The 13,885-nt window shown below is 35.7% G+C and overlaps 2 protein-coding genes across 3 annotated transcripts in view; one reads left to right on the forward strand and one right to left on the reverse strand.

Annotated features, from left to right (window-relative positions):
• Nucleotides 1-2,288: 2,288 nt before the first annotated feature.
• Nucleotides 2,289-6,166, forward strand: LOC127646213 (peptidyl-prolyl cis-trans isomerase-like 1). 2 transcript variants are annotated; one of them, XM_052129711.1, is made up of 5 exons: nucleotides 2,289-2,454; nucleotides 2,670-2,824; nucleotides 4,958-5,026; nucleotides 5,462-5,664; nucleotides 5,896-6,166. In XM_052129711.1, the coding sequence occupies exons 1-5, from the start codon at nucleotides 2,399-2,401 to the stop codon at nucleotides 5,986-5,988; spliced, it is 576 nt and encodes a 191-aa protein (XP_051985671.1). In that variant the 5' UTR covers nucleotides 2,289-2,398; the 3' UTR covers nucleotides 5,989-6,166. The 2 variants fall into 2 exon arrangements, with proteins under 2 accessions (XP_051985671.1, XP_051985672.1); XM_052129712.1 differs by having other exon boundaries at nucleotides 5,462-6,023.
• A 1,204-nt stretch (nucleotides 6,167-7,370) lies between these two features.
• The window catches only part of slc6a11a (solute carrier family 6 member 11a), a 31,990-nt gene continuing 25,475 nt past the window's right edge, over nucleotides 7,371-13,885 (reverse strand). Inside the window, 7 exon segments of the mRNA XM_052129677.1 lie at nucleotides 7,371-7,495; nucleotides 7,933-8,103; nucleotides 9,098-9,198; nucleotides 9,284-9,386; nucleotides 10,335-10,472; nucleotides 10,600-10,712; nucleotides 11,096-11,226. Coding sequence (XP_051985637.1) covers nucleotides 7,379-7,495; nucleotides 7,933-8,103; nucleotides 9,098-9,198; nucleotides 9,284-9,386; nucleotides 10,335-10,472; nucleotides 10,600-10,712; nucleotides 11,096-11,226 — 874 coding nt within the window. The 3' untranslated portion in view covers nucleotides 7,371-7,378.

The raw sequence follows: 13,885 nt of genomic DNA on the forward strand, positions 1-13,885 counted from the left end.
TGCATTGCACTTACATTTAAAGTACCTGCATTTAATTAAATCTGTAGTTAAACTGTTAACCTTACCACTAACCAGAAACCTAACCCTTAAGGCCTCAAATGGCCCTTTCCGATATATATGTATTTATATATATATTCTAGTGACATTCTAGGTCACTAATCAAATGTAAGCTAATTTTACATTGACCACATTAACTGCTTTGTCTGAAAGATCAGATGTGCTTCCATTAACGGGATAGTTCACCCAAAAATAAAAATGCTCTCATCATTTAATCCCGCTCATACCATCCCATGTGTGTTTCTTTCTTCTGCTGAACACAAATATTTTTTTAAGAAAATCTCAGCTCTATAGGTCCATACAATGCAAGTAGATGGTGACCAAAAATTTGAAGCTCCAAAAAGCACAAAGCATAACAGTAATCTATACCACTCCAGTGGTTTAATCAATGTCTTCTGAAGTGATCCTAACAGTTTGGGTGAGAACAGACCAAAATGTAACACATGTTTTTCTGTTCTTCCTAGCGTTGATGCATGCGCAGAATGCTAGATGCCGCTAAGGAGTATAAGCTTGAAATCATGATCGCAAAAGAGACTGCTAATGTCAAAGATATAAAGTGAAAAATGTGTTACATTTTGGTCTGTTCTCACCCAAACCTGATTGGATTTCGTCAGAATACATGGATTACACCACTGGAGTTTAATGGATTACGTTTATGCTGCCTTTATGTGCTTTTAAGTTTTGGTCACCTTTCACTTGAATTGAATGAACCTACAGAGCGGAAATATTGCAGAAGAAAGAAAATAATACACATGTGAGATGGCATGAGGCCATGTAATTATGAGAATTTTCATTTTTGGATGAACTTTCCATTTAAAGCACACAAGATGCTCTATATCAGTGTTTCTCAACTGGTGGGTCGCAACCCAAAAGTGGGTCGCAGGTCTATTCGGACTGGGTCGCGGACAGCAACAAAATAACAATGCCATGGTTCTCCCTTGAAGATTTTTCAGCAGCTGCCCAAGTGATAGCCTATTTAGGACTGCTGAGGCAGATTTAATGAGAATATTGCTGCTAAAGTCTTTTCATCTGCACTGCGATATTTTCGAGGTGCAATTAATAGCTTTCGCACGAGTGTAACGGAACCAGCTTGCGCTTATGATCTGCTCTGCTCTCTGCAACAACCGGACTTCTCTCGATAATGCGGTGCACTATACCTCAAAACTTCTGAGATCAATTTCAATTATATTGAGACTTTTCTAGATTAAAGCGTTACGGAGAAACTCAAGTCAAACCTCTCAAACGGTAGGCAGCACTGACATGCCAAACAGCACTGAGGAGGAAAAGAGCAACACTGTGCCATATGCGCTCTTTATTTATTTTTTTAATTACACATCACCTTTACAAACTTGTTTAATGATTTTACATGAATAAAAGTAACTGATATATTTTTACAAAATGTTATAGTTTCATATGAAATAAATCTATAGGTAGAATCTATTACACATCATTTTTATATTAACAGTGGCAGTTGTAGTTCAAATATTTATTTTCATATATACTATAGATTATTCTTATTCTAATCCTTTTTATATATTATTATAGACTAGCAACATTGACCTAACCATGGTAATGAGGAGTCTTTCCTCCTGTGTAATATTTATTTTCTGTTTGAATTATTTTTGAAATTTGGAAAAAAACGGCATAATAATGGGCTCATTTAAATAAATATGCTCTTTATTTTTAAAAGGGGGGGAAGAAACCTTCCTGTAGCTTTTGTCAAAAACAAATATAAAGATGCATGCCCTTATACTTGAATACATAAAAGGAAATGCGACACAGGATACATTAAATACAGGTTATGTTTTTACTATGGAAATCAAGTGGTGACCCACCAATGTAAATTATGTCCTGAAAAAAACCAGCTGGGAACCACTGCTCTATGAAACATTCTAAAAACATGCTGGGATAGATCAGTTTTAGTCCATACCAACTAAAGTGAATGCTGTGAATAGTGCAAAAGGGGTGCAAACCAAATACTAAGAAATTATTAAATGTATGTAGGCCAACATTTTTTTAACTAAAATGTTCGCTAAAATGACCCTGATAATACAATTAGTAAAAACGTTTTTGTTTTAACGTATTAAATAGCTAAATATACGCATTTTCATTAGTGGTATACGAATTTTGGAGCCCGTTGGACATTATTGTATAGAAAGACAAAAAGGCAATATAGCATTTCACCCAGTCCGGTAGTGGGCAGCACTACCGTCATGTGTTCTTGGCGGATTACAACAACGAGGGAACCCAACCGGCCACTGCTTCCGTATCACGCTTTGCGACATAATTTAAAATAGAGTTAATACATTAATCTAACCCCGGTTTTAATTAATCTGAAGAGATGTCTGGAATACCACCGGATTCTTGGCAGCCACCCACTGTATCGTTGGAAACAACGTAAGTCGAACAACTGATTTGTGTTAATGAGCAACGTCTTTAAAACACACAAGGCTATAAGCAAAAGTAACGAGACACGCTGTGATTATTGTTTGAAAAATAGAGCTTTACATCATGTTTGTATAAAGAGTGCAGAAGGGCAAGAGACCTGTAAAAAGTGAGTAACTTGTAACCCGCATTTTACCACCTTCTATCACTCCGTGTTGTCTTTTCAGAATGGGAACTATCGTGCTGGAACTGTACTGGAATCACGCACCAAAAACCTGCAAGAATTTCGCAGAGTTGGGCAGAAGAGGATATTTCAACAACACAAAGTTCCATCGCATCATCAAAGACTTCATGGTTCAAGGGGGCGATCCAACTGCAACAGGTAAGGGCCAAAAAATAAACGTTGTTGTTGATCAGATAACCCTAACGTGAATCATGGATGGATAATAATACCCTATAGTTCATGTTCCTATTTCACACTTTGCACGTGTAATTTAGTTCTTTTTTTTTTAATTCATATGTGTTCATTTATTCCATTTCTATTTTATATTCAAAGCTCATTTACATATTGTATTCATTCATCTACTTGTTCTGCAAGGCAGTTCATTTGGCAAAATTTGGTGTATCTGATATTGTATTTTTTTTTTTAGTGGCTAGTGTCTCTGTGATTTGTTTAATGCTATAAAGTTCTTAACAAACATGTGGTTGAATCCTGCATCCACATTTGTATTAAATGGTGAATATTCTGTAGAGCAGCTTCTTTGGCAAACAAACATGTCTGCTTGGTAAAACCAACTATTGTTTTCAATACAATTAGGAAGTTAGTTATGATATAAACTCAAAAAAAAAAAAGTCCTCAATTTCAACTGCTTTTATTTTCAGCAAACTTAACATGTGTAAATATTTGTATGAACAAAGATTCCACAACTAAGCCATAAACTGAACAAGTGTCACAGACATGTGACCTACAGAAATTGAATAATGTGTCCCTGGAAAAAAAAAAAAAAAGGCTGTGTGTGTGTGTGTGTGTGTGTGGCCACCAGCTGCATTCGGTACTGCAGTGAATCTCCTTCTCATGGACTGCACCAGATTTGCCAGTTCTTGCTGCGAGATGTTACCCCAATCTTCAACCAAGGCACTTGCAAGTTCCCGGACATTTCTGGGGGGAATGGCCCTATCCCTCACCCTCCGATCCCCAGACATGCTCAATGGGATTTAGATCAGTGATCGTCGCTGGCCATGGCAGAACACATTCCGGTCTTGCAGGAAATCACACACAGAATGAGCAGTATGGCTGGTGCCATTGTCATGCTTGAGGGTCAAATGAGATAGATTTAGTCCTAACCCTTAACTGTAAGAGTAATTTGCTTTTTTTGAAAAGCATATTTAGTTTTATTTTTTGCAAATCGAAATCCCCAATTTCCTGCTCATCTTTCTACTTCAGCTACTGCCAACTTCATGCTTTGTACTATATGGAATATTTCACCCTTTCTTCAAGAAAGCCCCATTATCTGCATACATGGACTTCCCTCTTCCTGATTCAATTTGGGAAAATATCATGAATCATCATATTGAACCGAACTGCAATGCACACACTGGCTTGTGGTGTTCCGTTTTCTATTGAATAAGACTTTGAATAGGAGGATCACACTCTGACTTGTATTGTTTGGTCAAACATAACTCATTATCCAGTTGTACAGTCTCCCTTTAATTCCCCAATCTGTCTAATTTAATTAAAAGCCCTTCTTTCCACAGCATGTCTCATGCCTTTCATTGTCAAAGAAAATTACTACTACTACTACTACTACTACTACTACTACTACTACTACTACTACTACTACTACTACTACTACTACTACTACTACTACTACTACTACTACTACTACTACTACTACTACTACTACTACTACTACTACTACTACTACTACTACTACTACTACTACTACTACTACTACATTATTTGTTTGTGCCTTTCTGATATCATCCTCTAGGCATAGAATAGCGTCCATTGTAAAACCACTTTGGTCATCTCATTACATACCACCTCTTTCCTTGGGGAGGATCTCCAGCAAGTGCCCACTTTAATTCATACATTGTAAAATCAATATCTAGTGCCAACCAGACAGATATTTTTGTACCTTTTAGAAAGGTCTCTTTAGTGTCCTAAGTTTTTATAACTGTGAATTTAATTGCCTACCATCTGTAAGCTGTTAGTGTCTTAATTACATTCCACAGGTGCATGTTCATTAATTGTTTATGGTTCATTGAACACGCATGGAAATTATTGTTTAAACCCTTTACAATAAAGATCTGTAAAATTATTTAGGATTTTAAAAAAAAATATCTTTAAAATACATTGTCCTGAAAAAGGCACATTTCTATTTTTTTGCTGAGTTTATTTACTTACTGAATGGGATCAGATTTAGAGTGAATTTAATGTTATGTCATGTTTGGTTTAACCATTTAAAAGAGTGCTATAATCTTTAATAATAAGAGTAAACCTTTTTTTATGCAGGTCGTGGAGGTGCATCTATATATGGCAAGCAGTTTGAGGATGAATTGCATCCAGAGTTGAGGTTCACTGGTAAGTTGTTTTAGAGATAATGACCCAGCAAGATTGGAAACCACGTTAATGAACACTTAATTGCTAGGACACTATTTTTGGTTATTTGCTAATTGGCATGATGGCCATTTGTTGCATTCATGGACCTATATTTGATTAAAGTGTAAATTAGGTTACAACTGTTCTGGAATCAACAATTGCTTGATTCTTCAGTTGACAATGAATATGTATGGCAACTGTAGTTGTCCTAATATATATATATATATATATATATATATATATATATATATATTTTTTTCAACTGTACTCTTAAGCCATTATTAATTTTACAGTTATATAATTTAATCACAGTGATTCTTTTTATCTCAATGGCCTGTCTTTTTTTTTTTTTTTTTTTAATACTTTAATACTTTAAAACACATGATGTCTACAACAAAAGTGTTATACATATTGTAGGTGCTGGAATTCTTGCAATGGCCAATGCGGGACCAGATACAAATGGAAGCCAATTCTTCATAACATTGGCTCCCACACAGTGGCTGGATGGGAAACACAGTATTTTTGGACGGGTCTGCCAGGGCATTGGAGTTCTTAATCGAATTGGCATGGTTGAAACCAATAGTCAGGACCGGCCTGCAGATGACATTCAAATTCTCAGAGTGACTTTACCCAACTAAGAATTATGCTTGCGTAACATTTTCTGCCTCATTTTTGTACAGCCATTTTATTACATTAAACTTTCAGGGTTTCATAATTAAAACACCAGAGAAAATATTTTGTCATTTTGTATTCTGATGTCAGTAATTATTATTCTTACTGGTGCAAAATCATTTTTTTAAACTGCATATCCCATCCTACAGTTGTTTTTCTTTTCTTTTTTCTGCATCTAGATATTAAGGTGGGTGAATTGGCTCCTTCATTTTACCAGTACAAGTCCATGGCCACATGGTGGTGTCATATGGATGAGAATTTGGGTTACTTAGAAAGAAACGGTTATGTTTGGATTCCTCTACATATTGCCAAATCCTGTTTGATTCGATTAAAAAGAATTCATTATTTGGGCTGGTTTCATTCAATATCACGTTAATCCTGGTTTTCTGGACAGATGCTTCAGGATCCTTGACTTTAAAGGGGTTTTATTAAAATCTGTTCAAACCGTAACTATGCTCAGGATTTACATTTCATTTGTCTATGAAAAATGGAAATTAAACAAAACAGTGGAGGTTATGACTTGCTAATAATAATCCTATTATAGTTGGAATCGAAAACCATGGAAAGGGGTGCTTTTTATTTCTAGAGTTCCTAAAGCTCTTTGGATTTTTTTTGAGGGTCAATGTCCAGAGAAAAATTATTTTTCCTCTTAAAAGGCATGAAACATACCTCAAATGCCTTTTACCCCACAAAGATGAAAGAAAGGCATACTTGCATGATTTGAAATGAAATCTAGAAGTAAAAATGTGGATAATTTGGAGAAAAAAATACATGTATATTTTTTGCCATTTACATTTTACTTACTGTTTATTTATAATTAATATAATAAGGAAATATGTATAAGCAACGATGAGGTACATAAAAACACAAGACAGTTCAATAAAATGTCAGGACATAACCCACTGATAAATTCATATAATTATTCTGGTAATTTGCTAAACTTTTATAATTTCATAATTGTAGTCACATAATTGTCTATACATAATCATAACATTTGTTATTAAAGAAAAAAGCTTTTAATACATGGAAAAACGGTACAATTTCTCTGTCCATGAATTGTATTTTAAAACACTGGTGCTGATTAAGCATATTTTTCAGCACATAGAGCCATCAAGGTTTATGAAATGCTGAATATACTTAAACGAAAGACTAAAAGTAATATCAGCAATAAAGGATAATCATACCGATCACATAAAAGCTATCCCTGGAGGCTTAATATATCTAATAATATGTGAAATTGCATGAGAATATCATTAACAGAATCTCTAATCACCTGTCCACTGAGGGCACTCTCCAACTTTCAAAATGCATGATTGGTTTGATGTTCACCATGTCCCATGTAAGGCAAGTATTTATGTACAGTGCTACAGGTTTGTATAGTAAAAGTATCTGAATCTATAAGACTGAGGAGATATGAGGTGTTGCATATAATCTTGCTCCTCTTTCATTAGTTAAAAAATAATTTGTTAGTGGCTGTTTGTTTCTGGCACATACAGTACTGCTTAAAAATCTACTTAAAACGAATTACATTTTCTTAAGGAAATAAAAAGGCTTTTTTTTTATTATTTATTTACCCAATATTTTTGTCTTCGAAAGACCATGTAAACTTGATTAAAATGCTCATTACAATTTAGAAACACTTGGCTAAATGGCATTTGAGCACTAAAGGTTGTTGGTTGTCTTTTGTCTGTCAGTACATGTTGACAGAGTGTAATGATGTGCTGAACGTCTCTGAGACTGAGGCAGATCCTGTGCTGGAGTGCATGCCAACTGGAAACGCTGGGGGAAACACATTTTGTTTTAGATATCAATGTAACGTTTCATTTCATGGGAAATAAATAAAAATGGTGAGTTGTTTGCTTAAAATGTTTAAGAAATACGTCCAGACAATTAGCATTTATTACTGTAATAATACTTTTTCAAAGACAACTTTATTGTCACTGTCCAGCTCCAAGAATAGTTGATACAAGATTGTCAACAGAGTTGTTACTTAAAGATTAACTCGATTAGCCAACTTAAATATTTTTATTTAGTAAAAATAGGCACAAAATACAACACGTAAAACATATACAATTTGTGTCTTATTCTTTAATTTTTTAGTGACAACTACAGTTGCAATTCACTTTTTTTTCACTTTACAGAAATCTGAAGTCACAATTTTATTGTTGAATAAATTATATTTATTTATAAATTATTAATACATCAATAAAACCTACCATCCACAATGTCCCTTGCCCCTTGTACAGTTTGTATATCATGGTGAGGGGGATAAGGGAAAGAGAGGATACAGCCAGGAACCAGCCAAAAGCATATGCCCACCATGGATACACATATGTGTTATTCAATTTCAGGGGACTGTACTTGACGAGAGAGAAGATAAAAGTGCCCTATGTAACATAACGTTTAATACAGGTTTGATCAGAAAGCAGGTTAGATAGAGTATAGCATGTCACATGACAAACTACTTTTAAAAAGTTGACATGTATTTGAACTCTCCCCATATGAAGTTATGGGCTTATATAATGTAAGCAATACATAAAATATGTGGCAATAGATTGTTTTAAGTGCTCTTATTTTTACCTTATAACAGAAGAAAATAGGTTAAAGGGATAGTTCACCAAAAAAGGAAATTTCTCTCATCATTTACTCACCCTTTATGCCATTCCAGATGTGTAGATGTTCTTCTGCTGAACACAAATTAAGAGTTTTTAGAAAAATATCTCAGCTCTTTTGTTCCTTACAAAGCAAGTGAATGATGACCAGAGTTTTGAAGCTGCAAAAATCACAGAAATTCCACATAAAAATAATCTATACATGGTTTAATATGTGTCTTCTAAAGCGATATGATAGGTGTGGGTGAGAAAAATTCAATATTTGTCTTTTGTTTTACCATAAATCTCAATTTTCACTTTCAGAATGTGAAAGTGGAGATTTATAGTTAAAAAGGACTTAAATATTGATCAACTTCTGAAGGACCACTGGGGTTTTATGGATGACTTTTATGTGGCCTTTATGTGATTTTTGAAGCTTCAGATTTCTGGTCACCATTCACTTGCATTGTAAGGACCAAAAGAGCTGAGATATTCTTCTAAAAATCTTTGTTTGTGTTCTGCAGAAGAAAGACAGTCATACACATCTGGGATGGCACGTGTCAATGGATGATGAGAGAATTTTCATGTTTAGGTGAACTATTCCTTTAAAAGGAACAGTAGTGTGTTATATTGTACAAAGTGGTAACCTGCAATTCTTACCTTAAATAGCTTTTTCTACATGATCTAACCCTTAAAATGATTTTTGTTGGGTGTTACCTGTTAATTTAGATTTTACCAAATCTTTTAGGTTAACATTTTTTTTCAATGTAGCAGGAGATGACAAACTTACTATGCAGACAGTGGGTGTGAAATAGCGCCAGCAATACTTCAACATAGGCCAGGGCTTGTATCCAATCATATCTTCTATATTCTCATATAATCGGTCAGCACCTTGGAAAGAGACTGCAAAATTTTAAGCACATACTGTAATATTGGTATATACAATTTACTGTATGGCTCATTTCAGTGTACACACCGTATACCCAGCCAATGGCCACAGACTGGCAGGTAGCAAGGAACAGGAGAGTGATTCCACTGCATACGTAATGGTCAAACAACAGAATGATATATAGGCCACCCTGTACAAAAAGAGAGTATGTTCTTTATAACGTTAAAGGGATAGTACACTCAGAAATGAAAATGGGTAAATGAGTAAAATGGCTTTCTTTTTCTGTGGAACATAAAAGGAATTGTTAGGCAGAATTTGAGCAGTCACCATTATCTATCATTGCATCTTTTGTCCGTAGAATGAAAGTAAATTGTGACTGAGGTTAACATTCTTCATAACTTTTCTTTTTATGTTCCATAGAAGAAAGAAAGTCATACATGTTTGGAACAACATAAGAGTGAGTAAATGATGACAGAATAATAAAGGCAGAGGCTATTTGCACTAAGTGTATAGCAACAAATAGCATCTTCTTGCACCAAGTGCAAATAGTGTTAGATGCTATTTGCACCCAGGTATTTAAATACCTAACTAAATGCTAACATACAGTATAGGGGCATCATTGCAGCATGTTTATTGTGCTTATTTAGAGTCCCACAGACACCCTACACTAACCCCTAAACCTTACATTCCTTTACAAATATTAACCATGATTTTACTACATTTACCATAGTGTCACCATGATATTTTGTAGTTAAATCATAGTTACCACAAAATTAAACACGGCTACTATATTAACACCATATTACTGTAGTAACATAATGGTTAAGTAGTATTAAAGGAAATATAAATAGTGGGGACAGGTAACAGGATGGGAAAAAGTGGGACAAAAGGCAGAATCCAGCCCAGGTTGTCCACATGAACCATGCAAATCCAAACCGTTGTTACACCCCACACCACTGCAGCTACTTAAAGGGTGCACTTTGTCATCAATTTCTGTTTTACCACCACACTATTGTAGTGCAAATATGGCAGGTGCTATTTACACCTAGTGCAAATAGTCAATCAGACTAATAAATGAAAGCAGAATAATAATACAAAAATGTACCTGAATGAATTTTATTCTGAATTGACTTCTTACCTCTGTGATCATGAAGAGGCCCATCAGGTAGCAGAAAAGGCAGACCACTAGAAGCAGCATCTCTCTTCAGAAGCCACGCCTCAACACAGTGGGAAAACTGTCTGTCGCTGATGTCATTATGCTCTCTAGTCCAACAAACTGGCTGACAGAAGACAGGAAATTTGATGTGGAGTAGGGACAGAGGGAAAAGGAAAGCAACAAATGTTAGGCTGAAAAAGAGAAGGCGAGAATTTAACCTAAGAATCTAAGTAGTAGAATATCTAACCAGGCTGTCCAAACCCAAGAGTATGACCATGGTAAAGAAACGTACAGCCCAGAACTGAGACCATGGCAACATTGTCACTGCCTGAGGGTACACTATAAACACCAGTCCTGGACCTAAAGAGACACACGAGAGACATGAACCTGGCACAGCTACAGTATACATGAAATTCATTTTCTAGGATAATGGTTAATTAGACAATTTAGCAATCATTACACAAAAATATATGTTTGCAAATTGAAGCGACTGACCAATGAGAATCATGATTTACAGGGAGTTGTATAAAAATGACATAATAAAATAGATGTTAACAAATCTATTACAATAAAAAATGGCCACTACTTTAATTTCTACTATTATTTTAATAGGTTGTGTATTGAGATACAAAAACACACAATATTATTCTATTTCAAAATTAAATTGAACTAATGAACTACATGTGTTGTAATGTTTCAACGCCAGGAAAATAGAACAAAAAACAGCCTTGGATTTCTCTTACCAGACTCAGCCACAAGGGATATATCCACCCCCTGTTCCTGTGCCATGTGACCCAGAACAGAGAAAATGGCAAACCCCCCCCCCCCCAAAAAACTGTTACCACTGTTCAACAAACAAAGGTAGAAGGAATCCCTGTAGGTACATTAAATAGAAATATTCAACTTCACTCATTCACATCACAAACATCAGCTTGCATGTGTACTGTCAGTGTTTTGCTTGTGTTGTGTTTTGACCTCTAGAGGTCCTCCTTGTGCTCTCAAACCCAGTTTCTCTACTTGCAATCAGTGTAATTAAGTTTACACGTGTTCTCTTTCATCATCTCGTGTTTCAGAGAACCGGGGTTACGTGAGTAACCTATTGTTTCATTTAACCCTGTGTATTTAAATTAATCTGTCTTCTAGTTTCTTTAATAGGTGTTTAGTAGTCCTGAAGCCAGTTGCCTGAGTACAGGTGAAACTCGAAAAATTAGAATATCGTGCAAAAGTTCATTAATTTCAGTAATTCAACTTAAAAGGTGAAACTAATATATTATATAGACTCATTACAAGCAAAGTAAGATATTTCAAGCCTTTATTTGATATAATTTTGATGATTATGGCTTACAGCTTATGAAAACCCCAAATTCAGAATCTCAGAAAATTAGAATATTGTGAAAAGGTTCAGTATTGTAGTCTCAAAGTGTCACACTCTAATCAGCTAAACACCTGCAAAGGGTTCCTGAGCCTTTAAATGGTCTCTCAGTCTGGTTCAGTTGAATTCACAATCATGGGGAAGACTGCTGACCTGACAGTTGTGCAGAAAACCATCATTGACACCCTCCACAAGGAGAGAAAGCCTCAAAAGGTAATTGCAAAAGAAGTTGGATGTTCTCAAAGCGCTGTATCAAAGCACATTAATATAAAGTTAAGTGGAAGGGAAAAGTGTGGAAGAAAAAGGTGCACAAGCAACAGGGATGACCGTAGCCTGGAGAGGATTGTCAGGAAAAGGCCATTCAAATGTGTGGGGGAGCTTCACAAGGAGTGGACTGAGGCTGCAGTTACTGCATCAAGAGCCACCACACACAGACGGGTCCTGGACATGGGCTTCAAATGTCAAACGCCTTACCTGGGCTAAAGAAAAAAAGAACTGGTCTGTTGCTCAGTGGTCCAAAGTCCTCTTTTCTGATGAGAGCAAATTTTGCATCTCATTTGGAAACCAAGGTCCCAGAGTCTGGAGGAAGAATGGAGAGGCACACAATCCAAGATGCTTGAAGTCCAGTGTGAAGTTTCCACAGTCTGTGTTGGTTTGGGGAGCCATGTCATCGGCTGGTGTTGGTCCACTGTGCTTTATTAAGTCCAGAGTCAACGCAGCCATCTACCGGGACATTTTAGAGCACTTCATGCTTCCTTCAGCAGACAAGCTTTATGGAGATGCTGACTTCATTTTCCAGCAGGAATTGGCACCTGCCCACACTGCCAAAAGTACCAAAACCTGGTTCAATGACCATGGTATTACTGTGCTTGATTGGCCAGCAAACTCGCTTGACCTGAACCCCATAGAGAATCTATGGGGCATTGCCAAGAGAAAGATGAGAGACATGAGACCAAACAATGCAGAAGAGCTGAAGGCCGCTATTGAAGCATCTTGGTCTTCCATAACACCTCAGCAGTGCCACAGGCTGATAGCATCCATGCCACGCCGCATTGAGGCAGTAATTAATGCAAAAGGGGCCCAAACCAAGTACTGAGTACATATGCATGATTATACTTTTCAGAGGGCCGACATTTCTGTATTTAAAATCCTTTTTTTTTATTGATTTCATGTAATATTCTAATTTTCTGAGATTCTGAATTTGGGGTTTTCATAAGCTGTAAGCCATAATCATAAAAATTATATCAAATAAAGGCTTGAAATATCTTACTTTGCTTGTAATGAGTCTATATAATATATTAGTTTCACCTTTTAAGTTGAATTACTGAAATTAATGAACTTTTGCACAATATTCAAATTTTTCAAGTTTCACCTGTAAGTGTTCTCTTAATCTCTGTGGCATTTGATTAACTCTGCCCTAGGATTGTCACTGTTTCATTTCTCGTGGACTTTATCCTCTGGAGATGTTTTGCTTGAACTTTTTTTGCGTTTATGGAAACATTTGGACTGTTTTTGTTTTTAGAGTTTTACCTTTGCCTTTTTTTTGTTTTTTTTTTGCCTGAACTTTTATTAAAATATTTTATGCATCTCAACTTCTAAGTGCGTTTTATTGGATCACAATCCTACATTGGCTCAAGGGTTTAATTTGACACTCTTATGCCGGAGATTCGAGTTCTAGTCCCGGCTCTAACAGTGTACATTTATACAGGCTCAGAAATGATCTAATATACAGCATTAATGAGAAAGATGAGCAGCTGTATTTACAACCACAGCAGTTATATATTGTATTTGATTAGTTATATAAAATTAAAAAATAATTAACTGTAAAAACCCTTTTCAGACTTAATAGATGTGGAATGGGTGCACAATTTATTACACCGTACAAGTACACCCACTGGGCAATATATTACACCTGTACACCTACATATTCATGCAATGATCTAATCTGTCAAGCATGTGGCAGAAATGCATAAAATCAGATTCGTGTCAGGAGCTTCAGTTAATGTTCACATCAACCATCAGAATGGGGAAAATGTATATAAGTGATTTTATTCATTTATTTATTTTACCATGGCATGATTATTGGTGCCAGATGGGTTGGTTTTAGTATTTCTGATACTGATGATATCCTGGGATTTTTCATGCACAACAGTGCCTAAAG

Source organism: Xyrauchen texanus, chromosome 7 (assembly GCF_025860055.1).
Source record: "Xyrauchen texanus isolate HMW12.3.18 chromosome 7, RBS_HiC_50CHRs, whole genome shotgun sequence".
In the NCBI taxonomy this organism is placed as follows: Eukaryota; Metazoa; Chordata; class Actinopteri; order Cypriniformes; family Catostomidae; genus Xyrauchen; species Xyrauchen texanus.

Coding starts and splice junctions, on each gene's coding strand:
- LOC127646213 (XM_052129711.1), top strand. CDS start 2,399: ATGTCTGGAATACCACCGGATTCTTGGCAGCCACCCACTGTATCGTTG. Junction 5,027..5,461: donor TCCAGAGTTGAGGTTCACTG/GTAAGTTGTTTT, acceptor TACATATTGTAG/GTGCTGGAATTCTTGCAATG. Junction 5,665..5,895: donor ATGACATTCAAATTCTCAGA/GTGACTTTACCC, acceptor TTCTGCATCTAG/ATATTAAGGTGGGTGAATTG.